The sequence below is a fragment of the Ammospiza caudacuta genome, chromosome 13, assembly GCF_027887145.1.
Source record: "Ammospiza caudacuta isolate bAmmCau1 chromosome 13, bAmmCau1.pri, whole genome shotgun sequence".
Taxonomy (NCBI): Eukaryota; Metazoa; Chordata; class Aves; order Passeriformes; family Passerellidae; genus Ammospiza; species Ammospiza caudacuta.
Genome location: NC_080605.1, coordinates 13,555,097 through 13,571,788, shown reverse-complemented (window position 1 = coordinate 13,571,788; position 16,692 = coordinate 13,555,097). Strand labels below are relative to the sequence as shown.

General features: G+C 47.6%; 1 protein-coding gene across 1 annotated transcript in view; it reads right to left on the bottom strand.

Annotated features, from left to right (window-relative positions):
- The window catches only part of NECAB2 (N-terminal EF-hand calcium binding protein 2), a 70,377-nt gene extending 58,206 nt beyond the window's left edge, over positions 1 to 12,171 (bottom strand). Inside the window, exons 1-2 of the mRNA XM_058813683.1 lie at positions 11,974 to 12,171; positions 3,271 to 3,295 (exon numbers count right to left, since the gene is read on the bottom strand). Coding sequence (XP_058669666.1) covers positions 3,271 to 3,295; positions 11,974 to 12,171 — 223 coding nt within the window. The remainder of the gene's footprint in view (positions 1 to 3,270; positions 3,296 to 11,973) is intronic.
- Positions 12,172 to 16,692: the final 4,521 nt, after the last annotated feature.

The following is a 16,692-nucleotide window of genomic DNA, read 5'->3' as shown; positions in this document are numbered from 1 at the left end:
TCTATAATGGATTGTTAGCAGTTAGACTGTTCTGCCAAAATGAAACTCTTTTAATCTTTCAAAGAGGATCCTGGGCTATTTAATTGATTAGCAGCTTTCTAATGAGAGGATTAAGTACACAGTAGATAACTGAGATGATTGGCAGCTCTGCTGCTCCAGCCTAAAACAAGATGCTTCCTTTTCCCAGCACATTCCAAATAAATGATTAAGTATTGTTTACTGGGACTGGGAGGATTACAAGACAGTAGGTGGATTTATTAGCAGAGAAAGGAAAAACACTCCTACACAAAAGAAAAAATTATTTTGAATGACTAACAGCCATGCCCCTGCAAAGCATGACTAGATCTAACAGAGTTATTCACTGTCAGGTTACACTCCAGCCCTTCTCCCTTTTTCAGAGCATTTGTCAGTTTATCCAGTTATCTCCAATGTGCTCAGCATTTCCAGGTGTCTCATGCAGACCATTTTCAAGTTTATCGTGTAGATAGTTACAAAACTACTTGATGTTGTCACTGGGGAAAAGGTTGAGAGCTTAGCTCACATTATAGACAGAATCTCACTCCTCTGGAACAGGAGACCAGGATGTTTTTTAACAAGAAGGAGCTGCTTCATTAGCAGCCTTTTAGTACATGTAGGCACTGAATGAAATCACCTAAACACAAGCACCTGAACATGGCAGGGGAAATAACATGGTTTAGCATCTTGCAGCAAGAACATCCAGTTTTACATGAATTAACAATTTATGTGAGAAGGTTTGGAAGAAAGGGGGAGGGGGAAGATGCTCTTAAATTCAAGCTATCAGGCTCCATAGTTACCGTGCCTGAGCCAGCCACTCTGCTTTATCACAATATGTGCCATTTTTACCAAGCTGGGGAAAAAAAAAAAAAAATCAAGATGCTGAAAAGATTTCCAAATTTATGACCTCTTGACTGCACATTAAATGAGACTACTCCTTATCTTACAATCCTTTCCTTTGTCTTTTAGGTAAGCCTTTAACCCTCTGATCTCTGCATGGAAAAAGTTAAATGAGATGTTGTAGTTAAACCAGATGTCAAGAGCTGAAGTTTCGTTCAGATTTTTCCCTGCCCTATTTCTGCAGTGTTCCAGCACAGGTCTGTGAGAGTGGCTTTGGCACAGCTGAGGAAAGCAAGGGGTGCCAGCTCTGGGTGAAGCTGCCAGCCCTCCCTGCCAAGGGGGCTCTCCCCAGTATCCCCCATCCCACACTGAATAATGACCCATCTCAGCTGGTTCAGCAGAACAGCAAAGCCCCTGCCAGGGAGGGTTCCAGACAGGAACCTCTGCTCTGTGCACACCACAGAAATAAAATATTTTGGTAATCTCTGCACTTCTGTTTTTAACAGTCTGTCCAGGGCCCAGGGCCCCATCCTGGGATTCTGACAAAAATAAAAAGTGTGAGATTTTCGTTTTTCCTCAGAGGGCTGTGCACAGCACCTGCTGTGAGACATAAAAGCAGCAGGCTGATGCTTCCACTGTTCCTTGGAGCTGTAACAGGCAAAGCCATGAATAGGCTGAATTTCAACAAATCAATAAATTAAAGTCCAGAATGTCACAGAGAAATTGTGAAAAAGAGATCCCCAGGGGTACGAAATACAAAGATATTACCTCTGGCTCTGGAAACCTCTGAGCCCTAGTTTTCAGAGAGGCTGTACCAAGGGAAATATTCTTGCACATCTCCTGCAGCAGCTGCTGTGAGCTGCAGGAGGCTGGAGAGGGGCAGTGGGGAGCTGTGAGCCCAAAAGGCTGCAGAGGAACACACTGAGCTAATTATAATGAGTGGCAAACTCTGTTATCCAGAGTTCATCAAATATGAATGGTTGGTGACACTGGTCACCATGGCTGGCAAGTGTCAAGGAAAAAGCAGCATCTAAATAAATGTGAGGAGAACCCCTGGAGGATGCACAGTCCTTCAGGGGACAGCCCCAGGGTGACAGTCCCTGCTCCAGAGTGACACCTGGCAGGGGACAGCCTGGGGACAGAGGTGTCACTTAGCTCCAGGTGCTTTGTGCCAGCTGTGCCCATGAAAAGGGAAGGGCAGCACTGATCCCATGGAGAGCACCCACTGTGCTCCCAAACACTGGAGCTGCAGGTCCTGGGCACTGCAGGCAACAAGAGTGGGAGCAGAGATGGAGAAAGCTCCTTCACCAGAGAGCACCTGGCCTTCCTTAAGAGATCCAGCCACTCTCCCTGCACTGAGGGTCAGGAGAGGCAGGACAATTGACCTTCTCACCCTTGGCAGTTCAAATACCTCCCAGCACCATCTCTGAAGTCAGACAGTCTGATGCCAAGAGCATAAACTCATTTTTTCCTCTTCACTCTCCTTGTATCACACAATTGCTCAGCTTTCCTAAGCAGCAAACTTCAGTATCTCATTACTCTGTCAGTTGCCATTACCAAGTGCCCACAGCTACATGGCATTTATTCTTATTTTGAGCCAGCTGGCAGCACCTCCTTACCCAGGGGCAGTGAGGATACCCATCCATGAGCCCCAGCAGAAATCAGGTATCTCCCTTTTAAAGCTGGAGGAGAACAACCAAACTCTCCCCTGTGCTCCTCTGCACGACCCTCCCACAGATCCCTCTGCAAACACACAGAGTTCTGATGCACATTTAATTTCCTTCTACAATTTTCTTCTACAACAAGGAAAGAATAGACACTAACTCTTGGGATTTTATCTAAAATAAAACTGCTTTTCAGGCTGTGGAAAGATCCTGGGGTTGGGCCCACTGACTCTTCTTTCCTTAAGCTTGTTACCTTTCCAGTTCTCCCTTTCCAAGTAATTTAATGAAGACTCATCCAGGTTATTCCAAATGCAAAGACTTGGCTGGGCTCAGTGCAGGTGTTCAGCTTTCCACAGGCACAATGTGTGCTGCTCTTTGATGTATGGTCCAGTCCCTCAGGAACCAAACTATTCATATTCCCAAGTTAGGTTTGTTTTGCAAAGCTACTTCAAGCTTACTAAAGGGTGGATCCTCATTTATCACTTACCTGTGATTTATTTTTATGTTGTTTTTGTGAAATTGCTCTTAATCTGGTGGATTCTGCCATGCCAACCTGCATACCAGGATCACTTCTGCTCTTAGACCATGTTTTCCAAAAAAACCCCCAAACCTTTTCTGATGTTTTGAGTGGATCAGTGTCAGACCCAGCAAACTGAGCAGCATTTAAACACTTGGATGTTACTATCAGGAAAAACAGTAATACTGACAATATTCCAATCAAGAAATGTGAAGTATGAATGCACAGACTTACCATTTTTGTCAGCTCTTCTGAAAATCTAGAATTGAAAGAGAGAGAGAGAGAAATGTGTTAGCTGTGTTGTCCAGCTTGGGGGTGAAGCCCTTTGCTCAGCCCCACACACAGGGCAGGTTCAAGTGCTCCAACCCTCAAGTTCAGGGTTTTACTGAGCTCACCCTCCCCAAATCTCAGCTCATTTCCCCCAGAGCAACACAAAATACTGATGGAATAACTGGAATAACTGGTGGAAATGCTTTCAGCACTTCCAGCACCTCCCTCACTTAAGGAAGCTAAAACCATGAATACAACACCAGAAAAATACACACTAAAAAAAATTCCCACAGCCGTGCAGCCAGTCCAGACAATTTCTCTGGAGTCAATACAATCTCTTAAACCAAGTTTCACAGCTCTGCACTTGTGAAAAAAAATCATTTACAACATTTTTTTTAAAGCAAGTCTCCTGCGTGGGAAGGAGATTATATTTAGACTTAAAACTACAGCGTGGAGAGCAGCCCACAGAGAGGAATCAAATGGCCATTTCAGAAGGAAAAAAATTGCAATAATGTGTAGCACTATAGAACTTGCCAGGGAGAAATAGGACAGAAACAACTGCAGTTTTTTCCACCAGTCTCATCTGAGGAATTGTCCCCTAACACTGAAATCAGCTGGTCACTTGGAGGGCTCTTGCTCTAATGGAGTTTTTAGCCACACACACTGATTGCACATTAATTAGCTAGCTCCCCTTACTTGATGTATATGTATTACTTAATTTTACACAGTCACACCCCTTAACAAAAATCCTCTCATGGATCTTCAACATCTGGAGTCCTTTGTAGGTGGCTGTTCCTCAACCTCCACTTCTGAATAAGCCAAATATCTTTGTTTTGCATAACTTCTACTTTGTCACCCCTGCAGAGCTGAGCTGCCATCCTGCCTGTGTTTTGCATGACTTCTGCATCCCTAAATTACATCCCTCATCTGCTTCTATAGGGCTGTGCTGTTTTGCTCTGCTGACCTTGCCAATAAAATGCAATTAATAGCAAAAGGCCTGTGCAAAGGCTGGAAAATTACAGGTGCCTGCCAATAATGGCCACTAGCACAGGTTGGCCATAGATTACAAAAAAATTAATCTGGGCAGAAAAGGTAAAATATTCTCATCATCTCTTCAGGCCTGACCCTATTAATTTGAGCAAGAACAGAGATTTTAGTTGTACAAAGAAATTTCCCTGAGGAGGGAATAAAAGCACCAGCAAGACAGATCAGAGTCAGCCATAAAATAGAATCTCATATTTTCTGGGTCATAAAACCATTAAATAAAAAAAAAATACCAGAAGAGAAATTGCTGCACAAAACAAGAACCCCAAGAGACAAACTGAATTGCAGAATATGCTATTTCACTGAATATGGCTTAATTAAGGAACATTAATCATTCTTTTGTCCAAAGTCCTTGTGAGGCTCTGCAGCCCGGGGCAGAGTCAAAGCAGGACCTTCTGGTGCACTTGAGCAGAGGCAAAACCCCTCTGCCTGAGCCAAACCAAAGAGTTGGGAGCCACAGGAACTGCTGCAAGGATTACAGCTTGGGACCACAGCAAAACCCCTCTCGTGCTGACCTCCATTTTATAAGAGAAATTAGAAGGTTTGGGAGGGAAAATCCAACCTCTCTCCACACTTACAGATTTCATTGATGATTAATTTGGGTTTGAAAGGCCAGCCAGTCATGGCTTGTCTATGGGAAGAAGGAATAAACCCCAGCAGGGCCCCAGCAAGCTGCTGGCTTTGGCACACATCCCTCACTGCGCTCAGTATGCTCTGCCCACTGCATGAAATATTCCTCTTGCCATGGCTTGGACACCCCAAATCCTCACTCCCCACGAGCACCTCCAGATGAGGCAGCTCTCTTCCTGGGTGCTGGTTATTTCTGGGGTTTTTGTTTCATCAGCACATCCTTCTGTTGCTCTTCCCACTGCTTTGAAACCAAGGCATTACAGCCAGGAGCAATGCCTGTCCTAAGGTCCCAGGGGAGATCACCATCCCACTAAGCACAGCTGGCAGAGGGAGAATGGGGAGGCAAAACCAATTGGAAAAATGTAAATTAAAGCAGAAGAAAGGCTCAACCTGCAGTGCTCCTTGCAAGGAATACTTAGAGCAACAGGAAAAAAAAAAACTAAGAAATGGAAGAAATGTTTAGAAATTGAAGTATTTATATCCAGCTGCACTAAGTGAATATTTTAGGGCTTTAACTCTCTCAGATACTCCCTAAAGTATGACTATTAGTAAATGAACACGATGTGTTGTTGAAAGATCACATCAGCTGTGTTACTTATCAAAGTTTATTCCACAGGACCAAGCTGCTTGGCTTTTATTGCTAATGAGCAGGATTTATTCTCTCAACTTAATTGAAGCACCTAAAATTTGCACACATAAAAAAAAAAATAAATAAAAACTGGGACACCTGGAGGGAAAAAACAATTTAAGACAAAGTAATCTGTCAGCACAGGCAGACACTGCATCAAGGTATGAGCACTGGAATGAGCATTGGGAGCCTGATAAAGATGTAATATAGTCTGTGATAGCTTGGCAGTGCTGCCAAAATGCTGCTGCTGTGAAGACCCAGGATTTATGCTCTAGATCAGCAGAGTGCCCTCCCCCACCCAGCCCAAAGACACCTTCTGCTCAGGTCCTGGATTTGTTGCTCCCCTGTGGGAAGGAGGTGGTGAGACTCCATAAGGGAAAGGTGGGGATGGAAGGGAGCCCCTCACAGCTTCCCTATGGGCGGGAGAGCAGACCCATGATGGTGCCAGGCTCCCAGGGGGCTGGGGGCAATGACAGCTCCAGAAGAACACCAGTGAGGCTGCTGTGTCATTCCAAGGCAGAGCTGCAGAGCCCATCCAGCCCGCAGCAGCTCCATCTCCTCCCAGCAGCAAAGGCACTCAGACTCAGCCCTGGAGGTCAGGGGGAGAGGAGCCAATGAAATATGGATGGAGAGGTGCCCTGTGCTGCCAGGCCCCCAGCAGCCATTGGCTCCCCGTGCCTGCACGGGGCCGGGACCGTCCCCTGGCTCAGCCTGGCCAGGGATGCTCTTTCCGCTCCATCACCCCCTGTTCCCAACCGGGGGGCACTGCAGGATCTCGGATGGGAAATGAGGAATTATCCACTCCAAGTACCACAGCCACCATCTCCCCCATCAGCTGTGCTTTGAAGCTGTTAAGCAAAGCTCCTGAAACACAGGCTAAGTCACACAGGGAGCCCACAGGATGCCCACAATATGGGCATTAACCCATTTCATAGGATTTATACAGGCAGTGCATTCAGTTTGCTGTCTGTGGCTCACTTAACCCATTTACCAGTGGTTTAGATGAATATAAACACTATTTTCTCTAAAGCAAAGAACTTCTGTCAAGATTTCCAATAGGTTTTCTCTAAATGTGTGTTTTTGCTATTCTCTCAAATGGCTACTGTAGATATTTAACTGCCAGAAGTAAGCAATTCAAAACCCTGGTGGTAATAATAAACTTGAAAAAAAAATGATGGTTTCAAATTTAAACATTATATCTGCCTTCTCAAAGCTCCTGGATGAGAACATGCCACACTGGAGGCTTCTTAATGAAGGGTTTCTCACGAATTTTATTAAATTCACAATAGCACTCCCCTAAGAAGCCCAAGAATTATTAAAGGTTTGTGGAGTTTATAATCCCTTCACCAGGTTAATAAGATGTTGATATAAAATAGAATGCAGCTGAGCTGAAATTCTGTTTTCCATCATAATCTGGGTGCAGAATAGAAGACAAACATAATCATGTCTCATGCATGAGGAAAGCCTCTGGATAAGAAGGCATCCAGAGACCCACACAGACCTAAAAATATTGTTGATCCTCATACTATGGTCCTGCATTCCTGTCCTGGCTTTCTGTTCCTCTCCCTACAAGTCTTGACACTTCCTTTGGGGTTGGGACAAGGTTTTGTATCAGGTATGGCCTTTATTTCTCAAACTTGAGGCACCAGTAGGAATCTCCTCTCTGTTGCTCTTTCTGGTGAAAATGTGAGAAAATAATGACCTGAAGCTTTGTCACTATAGACTATGTCTTTAGACATCCCCAGGTTGAGTGTTCCCCATGCAAGGAGAAAGGTTTTACTTTGTGTTTCAGTAAGGAATATGCCACTGGTGTAGAAATACTGTCCCATCTGCACTGGCTCCCCACAAAACAAGGCTGTGCAGAGCTCCAGGTCTCTGGGCATTTTCCCACTTCAAAGCAGATCCTTTTTCTTTTTCCCTTCCTCCCCAAGAGAAGAGCAGCTGACACCATGTCCCAACCTGTGCTTTCACTCTTACCTTCTCTTTGGACTTCACCTGGCTGTCCTAAATTAAAGTTTCATGAGAGAGGTGAGAGCTGCAGCTGATGTTCTGACCTGCTGACGTTCAGCACTAGAAGTTACTTTTCTGTTCAGCTGCATTTCAAGCACCCACTTGCAAAGGCTGGAGATCAGAGGAGAAGGGATGGGCTCTCCTGTGTGATCCTGTACCTGGCAGTGAGCAGCCCCTGAAGGAAGAGAGCCTGGCCTGCCCTGGCCCTCCTCTCCAGCTGTGCCTGCAGGTACAGCTCAGGGGAAGATGTCAAACCATGGATTTCACAAAGGGAGGATAAAGGAGGAGGAAAAGAGCCCTCCCAGCTCACTCACAGTGAGGAGGTAAACAAGGACAAGGGAAGGGGAATGAAGGAACCTTGAAATAAACCTCAACAAACAAAATGAAAACATTTTAGAAGAAAAAAGGTCAAAACAGAAGAGGAGTGAGAAGGGATTCCTGGGATTCTTGTGGCTGAAAGAGCCTTGTTATTGAAGGCTGCCCTGGAAATCATGGCATTGACAGAATGGCTGGAAATGGCAGTTCTGGATGTACATTAGGAAATGGACCATTGGCACAACCCAAATTCTCTGTATTTTCTATCCAGACACCTCACCCAATCCCATGGGGCTGAAGAAGCACAAACCAGAGTTGGCCACATAAGTGAGGTTGCAAGACTAGCTGTAAGAATGAGATGGATTTGAAATTATCTTTCTGTCAAATAATAAAAAATCAGATAAGGGTCAAAATTAATTTTCAGGAAACAACAGGGTAGATAAAACAGAAAGCTTCGTCTCATCTGAAATGAATGGAACTGTGTTCTTCAGGAGTGTTTAAAATAAAGCCAAAAATCAATGTATTGGCAAGAAAGGAGGCAGGGAGGCCAGTGCTGCTTGGGGCTCACAGTCCTGCCATGGGGATGCTCATTCATAACCAAGGCTGAGCCTCATTTTAGATGCCAAGCAGGAGATGAGCTGTGAACCAGATGGAGCATCTGCAGCTGCTGTGACTGACCTGCCTCAGGTGCTCTGGGGTTCCCACTTCTGCTGCCAGCTCAGGCTTTGGCAGTGACAGGAAGGCAGGAGGGGATGAGCAAGGGCAGTAGATCAGCCAGCTCTGAGGCACTCCCAGAGAGAGCAGCACCTGCCTGGACATGGCCTGTGCCTCCAGGGCCATCCTCCTCAGCTCTGTGTGCACATGCACTCATTCACACTCAGCAAATACAACCTCACAGAGAATATACACCCACATAATGTATCCTCCTTTTCACAAGCATTGTGACATTGAGGATTTGTTCTTGACTGGAAATGCCACCATCTCCTCGTGTGGGTTGGAGCAGCTCTGTGACAGTGTTTAATACAGGGGGTTTGTCCCTGTGGGTGCAGGAAGCCCCAGATATCCTGTGTCCATCCACAGCCTGTGCTGTGAGTGGGAATTCCTGCTGCACAGTGCACAGCCCTGAGCCTTGGGCTCCTGCAGCTGAAGCAGACCCAGAGAAGGCACCTGAGGGTGGGCACAGGATGGGTGCAGACCTCTGGCTCAATCTCAACCCCTTATGATGAATTGTCCAATGTAAGAACTGACCATTCATTCATTCATTCATGCTGAACTAGTAAACACTATTCAACCTTTTTAAATCTTTACCTAAAAGGCCTGAGGCAAAGTAAAAGAAAAGCACAGAAGCCAGCCCAAAGTTAAGACTGATCCTCCAGTGGCAGTAGCCAGGCTGGTGGCAGGAGACATCTCAGCCCCTTGCTGTGTTTTGTTCCTCCTCAGCCTCAGTTTGGTCCCACAACAGCACAGTTGTGTTTCTTCGGTGGGAAGAGCCCAGGAAAGTTTGTTCTGACACACCAGACACCCTCATGGAGGAGTCAGAACAAGAACACTGGGGATGGATGAATTAAAAGAAAGCCAGAAGAGAAAGAAGTGGTGACTAAGGTACTATTGGTGTCAAAGCCATTTTACCTAATTCATAACCAAGCCCAAGCTTTCCCCTCCTCCTCCAGCCCCCAAGAAACTGCCCACATAGCTCATGGAAACCTGTTAGTTAAACATTAAATCTTTCAGGTCTTTTCCTTCTTCCTCCCCCATGGAGAAGCCGCTCTGCTGCATGGCTGGGACTGCTGCTTCCCCAGCACATCCATCAGCAAAAATGTGAAGGAGTTAAATGGAAAACAGGTTATCATCCCTGAGCGTTCAGTGGGATGCTTGTTACTTTCATGCTAATGTGTGAAAATTAAGCTAGATAGGTGTTCCCTGTTGAAACCCTTTGTATGAAAGGGGGGTCTGCAGTGCACTTGAAGAGCCCATTACAGCGAAGCCACAGCTTCAATTGCCTTTGCTATTGTGCCTGGAGAAAAAGGAGAAAATCAAGTTCTAAGGAAGAGGGGAAAAAAAACCCCTAAGCTCTCAAATCTTACATTTCCAGAATCCATTTCTACTTTCAGCAGGTGAGAAAGGGCTCCCAGTACCATTGTGAAAGGCAAAAATGATCAGGAGCTGCACGCCCAGCTCTATTGTACTTCCCACTGAAATAATACAATGCTCTACTGTGTTTCCCATTCTGAAAGTTCATTACTCTTTTCCTAATCTCAAAGCTCAAAGTGAAAAAATAAATCACTTAAAGATAGTAAAATTGAATGGATAAGATACCATTTTGGTGGCAAAACACTCCTAACTCAAGAAACCTCTTAGATAAATTTAATGTTGCTTCCTAATTGCATTTGCGCTCTGAAACTCAGATTCCAAATTATTGTAAGATTTTGGCAATTTCAGGACAGATTAAAAAACAAAACAAGCCAAAGCAATAAAAATATAGAAAAAAATCCCAGGAATTCCCTCCTGAACAAGTTAATTTAAAAGAATTAGGGTGTGAGTTGCACTTGTTTCTCCAGAAGCTCACTCCCCCAGGCTGCAGCTGCCCACCTGCCGGCCCCAACACGGGCAGCATCACCCACCCATCCATCCATCCTGCTCTCTGAGCTGCTTTTGGCAATTAGAGACAATGGTTCTTCAGGGAACCTCAGCGCCTCCCAGCTCAGGGTGCTCAGAGAAGGAAGAGTTTCAGACTCTCCAGCCCACGCCAATGCCTACGGGTTCAGCAAATTATTTACAGAGTGTAAGGGCTTGCCTTGATGAGCTACTACTGCCTATCCTATCTCTGAGGAGAGCATGAGTTATCTTTTACTACAGCCAATGCTTCAGTAGCTTATTTTGCATTAATTACTTCTTTTTTATTTATTTTTTTTTTAAGCTAGGAGATAGCAAAACAGAGGATCCATGTCTTTAATTACTGGATGCTGCAGAAAGACTGTAATTACACCATTTGCACTCCGGCTGATTCCACCCCACTCTCCCAATTCATTTAAGTGCAAACAGCCTCGGTAGCTCCCTAATCAGGAGCCTATAAATACAGCAATCGAGGCACTGAGCACATCCTCCCCAGCCAGGATTAAACACCTACAGTGCATCCTCAGATGCAGGACCTGGGAAAAGGCTGCAGAACCGGGGTGCGCACCCACACCTAGCCCATCCAGAGGGTGCACTGAACGGGGCACCCCAAAGCCCAGGCAGCTCTGAGAGTTCAGAGTCCTGCCAAGGAGAAGGGCACAAGCTACATCTCCACGCCCATCCGGTAAAAAATGCTATGGGCTCAGGAGAGGAGCGCAGTATCCACACCGCACCCCGTGCCCAGCCCGCTCCAGCACACGCAGAACCAAGGCGCAGCTTTTCCCAGCTGTCCCAGGGAGCGCAGGGCAGCGGGACAGGGGACCCGGGCCAGCCCGGGCGGTGCAGCCCCGGGACAGGACCCGGGCTGCAGCCCCATAGCCTGGGCAGCCCAGCGGCACCGATCTGGAAAGAAGTTGTTAAATCTGGGCACCCCTACACCCAGCGAGCCCGGGAGATGCCGGAGCTGGGCTGCATCCCCTGCCCATCCCATGCCATCCCAGCCGGCCGAGGATGCGGGGAACAGCCCTGCTGCCGAGCCGCCCGCCGTGCAGGATCCAGGTGAGCGGAGAGCCGGGCTGCAAACCCTGCTCAGCTGCTCCGGGAGAGGCTGGAGCCGGGAAACAACCGCGATCCGAGCGGCTGCGGGACACGGGCAGGAGGCTGCGGGACCCACACGCCCAGCCAGCCCCAGGGATTGCCGAGCCGGGCGGCTCCGGGCAGCGCAGGAGCGGGGGAACATCCCCGCTACCCAGGGGAGGCAGGAGAACATCCCCATTCCTGAGGGGAGGCAGGAGCAGGGGAACATCCCCGCTACCGAGGGGAGGCAGGAGCCGGGCTGCGGGAACATCTCGAGGCAGGAGCGGGGGAACATTCCCTTTGCCAGGGGCAGGCAGGAGCCGGGATGCAGGCATGCAGGGAGCACTCACATCGAGGATGACGGAGGTGCCCTTCCTCTGGGCGGCGGTGGCTCCCGGCGCCAGCAGCTCCCTGTCGGCCAGGCCCTTGTCGCCCATCCTGGCGGCCGCCCAGCGCAGCAGCCCGTCCAGCCCGCGCAGCGCCGGCGCCGGCTTCCGCAGCAGCTTCTGCACCCCGGCCCGGCAGTAGCGCGCTGCCTGCTCGCACATCGCTCAGCCCGGCCTCATCCCGCCGCCGGGACTCCCCCTCCTCCTCCTCCTCCTTCCCCTCCTCCTCCTCCTCCTCCTCCTCCCACCGCCGCTCTTTGAGCAGCGGGCGGGTCCGCGGGGATGCTGCCCGGAGAGCAACGGGGGAGTTTTGGGGTGGGGAGAGGTCAGCCCCCTTTACAACACAAAGCGCCTTTTTTAGGGGTTTTATGTCGAGAAAAGACTGTATCCGTGTTATCTCCCCTTCACTCACAGCAGATTTTAGCAGCTGTTTGTGAGGGCAGAAGAGAATGAATTTGTTGCTAGTAAATAAAACTTGCCCCTGCACCCCTATCCCTCCTCCAAAAAGTCCCTATTCGATGAATGGTCAGCGATTCCAGACGGGGAATTGCAGCATCTGTGGCTACAGCACTAACCACAGTGCCCAGCTGGAAAATACTCCTAACCCTGTAATTCTGTATTGTGAGGGTATTTCTTTGAGATACTCCGGTGCTCAGCTTCAGCCTCTAAATCAGCAGGATTTAGACTTGCAGTAGAGGCAATAAATCTTCTGGACACAATGGCACTAGGCAATTTAATTTCCCACTCCACACCTGAGGAGGTGCTCCCAGTTTGAGTTCACACCCAGCAAGGCACCAAAGCAGGGGAGCTCAGGCCCAGAAACTCTGAGGTTTCCCTGGAATTCTGGAGTAGCCACAGGCTCCAAAGGGCTTTTCCCACCTGCAGCAGCCAGACCCTCTCAGAGGCAGCTCTAGAGGACTTCAGGACCCAGTAGGGCCAGATTTGAGCAGCTCTGTCACAGGAGCCAGCACACCCAGCATCCCTGCAAGCATTGCAGAATTCCCACACAGAGTCCTGTTCCAGCAGCAGGATCACTCCTAAGGGCCTCACCAACCACTGCCTTCAGTGAAACAAACAGCAGTAAATGGTTCCTTTCCACAGAGCTTACACATTGCGGTTCACCCCAACCCAGACCCTCAGAAAAGCCTAAAGGAGGAATTATTTAGCTGCTTCTTTAATGCCCCATCTTTATGCAGGTAAATTGGGGTGAATTGTCTGCGTTTTAGGTGACAGGTGGGGAATGTGCATTTTCCTCTCAGCTGCTGCTCAAAGAAAAGCGAGTGGGAGCCCAGTTCTTTCTGCTGGAGTACATGGAAAATAGCTGGAAGCTCTTAAAAGCCTCCTAATCAAACGAGGCACAGAGAAGCCCAGCAGTAGGTCAGGACACCCAAGGGCTGAGCCCCTCTTTCACCAAGCTCTTGCCTGTCAGGGTTTCCTTCTCCAGCAATGCAAAACTCATGGAGGAAACAGAGGAATTTCAGGGGTTTATGATGGCTTGTGGAGCACTTCAGTGGCTCTGTGCTCTTTCACAGGGATGCTCAGAGCAGTGTCCAACCCACCCATCACTCAGTTCCCAATCACCTCTCACAGCAAAGCCCAGCCAAGCCAAGCCACATCTTGTCCTCCTTGCCATGAGCTGGTGCCAACCTCCTGTGCCCCTCATGGTCAGAGCTACTCTGCTCTTCTGTACATGTACAATGCTCAGATTATTCACATTCTTCTTTCTCCTTTAGACACCCCTCCACTAAATGGCTGCTTCAGACTGTATTTATCACACCCAGGTTAGGATTACTATAAATGCTTGCTAATTAAAACTATTGACTGAATAAATTTAGAAATAAGGTTCTTTGAAATTTCCTTTCTATTCGTTATGAAGATTCATTACTTGGATTTGAAGTTTGGGGCTATTTCTGTGCTTTTGTGAAAAACAGCTCTTACTTATGTCAAAACCAGCTCTGTGGCATTAAAATGCTCCTTTTTCCTACTAAACAGATCAAGATAAAAAAAGAAATTCTGCCATTCAGACATTAGGAAGAAGCCAACCATTTGTACTGGGCTGTGATACTCAGGGCTATTCCCGAGTTCCCGTGAAGTCTCTCTTTGAGGAAAAAGTGGGCACCCAGCACACTCAGTGCATTTCATTAAAGGTGGAGAGAGCAGGGCCAGCAGCACCCACTGGCTGCCCTGAAAGCTTTATTCAAAATGCAGATGCTGAGTGGCACAGCAATTAATAGGAGAGAAGGGAGAGAATGCAGCTAAAAAGCACAGTTAGCAGCAGGCAAAGTGCATCCCTGGGAAAGCAGCAAGCATTAATTAATTACAGCTTCTGGAGGCTCAGCATGGTCAGGCCATGAAGGGCCAAGGGCAGCACAGCCCCTGCCCTGCTGGCATTTTGCTTCCCACGCTGTGCTGCAGGCACAGAGCTCCAGCCCTGCCAGCAGGGGAATGGGAATGGGAAAGGGAAAGGGAATGGGAACGGGAATGGGAATGGGAAAGGGAATGGGAACGGGAATGGGAATGGGAATGGGAAAGGGAATGGGAACGGGAATGGGAATGGGAATGGGAACGGGAACGGGAAAGGAAATGGGAACGGGAATGGGAATGGGAAAGGGAATGGGAATGGGAATGGGAATGGGAAAGGGAATGGGAAAAGGAAAGGGAAAGGCAGCTGCTGCTTCTGCACCTTCTCCACCCTGACATTTAACACTGAGCCTCCCCACTGCTGTGCTGGCCGGGCACACGCCTCGTTCCAGACATCTGTAGGGTTATAAATGATGGATCAGTTGGACAGGAAGGTTGTTGAAGGCTGTCAGAGATCTCTTCCCTCTCACTCCCAGCTCCAGGTTCAGGAAGTCTGAGATCTCAAAGAAGAGTATTGCCAGTCCAGTTTCAAGGCTGACCTTGACCTAACAATGTGTTTTGCCTGGTACATTTGGAGCTCAGCACAGGTTTATTTCTCCTACTGACAAGGTTTGCTCTGCCAGCTCTCATATGGGGCCTATTCAGGTGCTACAGCCAGTATTTTCCAGAACAACTTGGAGCAGGAGCACAAACCATGTGCTGTAATTCCAGATGAGAGGCCATCTGAAACACAAAGGCCTCTCTGAAGGAAAGGTCCAAGAGGAGCAGAAGTCCTGCCCACAGCCTGGTGTGGGCAGAGGCAGTGGCTTTCATCTCCCCTTTGAGTTCTGCCTTCTCTCCCCCTGTCCCTCTGCACCCAGCAGGCAGCTTTATTTAATTAAAAACTTCCAACAGGCAGGACCTGCAGCCTTGCCTGGTGCAAAATGTCACAGATGACTGACTAATATGTACTGATGATTGGGGTTAATGCAACAGTTCAGTGGCAGGAAGAGGAAATGGCAACCCTGTCACAGAGATGGGGATTTGGCAGAGCAGCCTTGCTCACCCAGCCTGGAAGCAGAACTGACACTTGAGTCCCTCTATTAATTTATGTTTGTTATGATGCAGCATCAACAGGTCACTGTAAGAAAATGTATATCCCAGCTTGAAAATGCCACTCTGCCAACAGCACCATGGTAACCCCAGTCTGAACTGAAGAGGATCTGGGGAGTGTGTCCATGTGCAGTGTGTTAACTCCTGGAAACACAGCACAGCCCAGGGTGCTAACTCCTGAAAACACAGCACAGCCCAGGGTGCTAACTCCTGAAAACACAACACAGCCCCTTCCCTCTGCAAGCTGGAGGGAGCAGAGCTCATGGTTTGGTGACACAGCTTCCCCTCACCACTCATGAAGTGTCAGGTCCACCTCTCAGGAGCAGCTCAGCTCCTGCCTGGGCTGGGCAGCCTGTACAGCTCAGGACACCTGGGCTGGAGCCTCCACATGAGCTCCTGATATGGCCTTCACCTCCTGCCCCATTCAGTGGAAACCTCTAAACCTGAATAATATTGTCTTTCAGCTATTCTGAGGTGCAGGACTGTAGGCAAACAGTGGGTCAAATCCTTCTGCTGATGGCTGCTAAATAACTTCAGAGGGTGTTGCTTGATTCTGTTTTGGTGTTGACTATTAAGGGAGTTTATCTGGCTCTGTTGTTTTGGTAATTGAGGAAATGAACATTTAACACCCAAACTAACACACCCTGATTAGAGGCCACTGATTCAATGCACCTTGTGATTGTGGATTTGTAGGGAAGAGCTACAGCGACGTTTTTCTTGCATGTTTATTACTTATAATGGTGTTCAGGTAAAGCAAACCAAAATATTTTTCCCTTCAATATGCAACTGATGTCCGAACTATTAAGGACCCTGGAACAAGCTAATCCACTTCTGATGACCTTCCAAAATTACCTTTTGTTTCTTGTGCCCTATACCTCACTTCAGATCATATATATTGGCATGGAAAACATGGAAATGGAGAATTACAAACTTTCACATCTCCTAAGCCTGTGTGTGAACATGACCACCAATTTTAAAAAGTTTAATTTATGGCATCTAAATAAAATATTGCTTCTTCATAACTGACCTCCCCAATTACAACATAAAACTGATTATTTGCATTCTTAATAGTCAAAATGTGTCTGAGAATGTGTTGAGATCAGAGCTATCAAGCTTCTTCATAACAAGAGTGGGGAGGGAGGGACTGGCACATTTCCCATTGCTTATACCCTTTGTAATTAATTTCTAAAGTAATTTCCCTCTTTGCTTGGCAGATATCATCTCTGACTG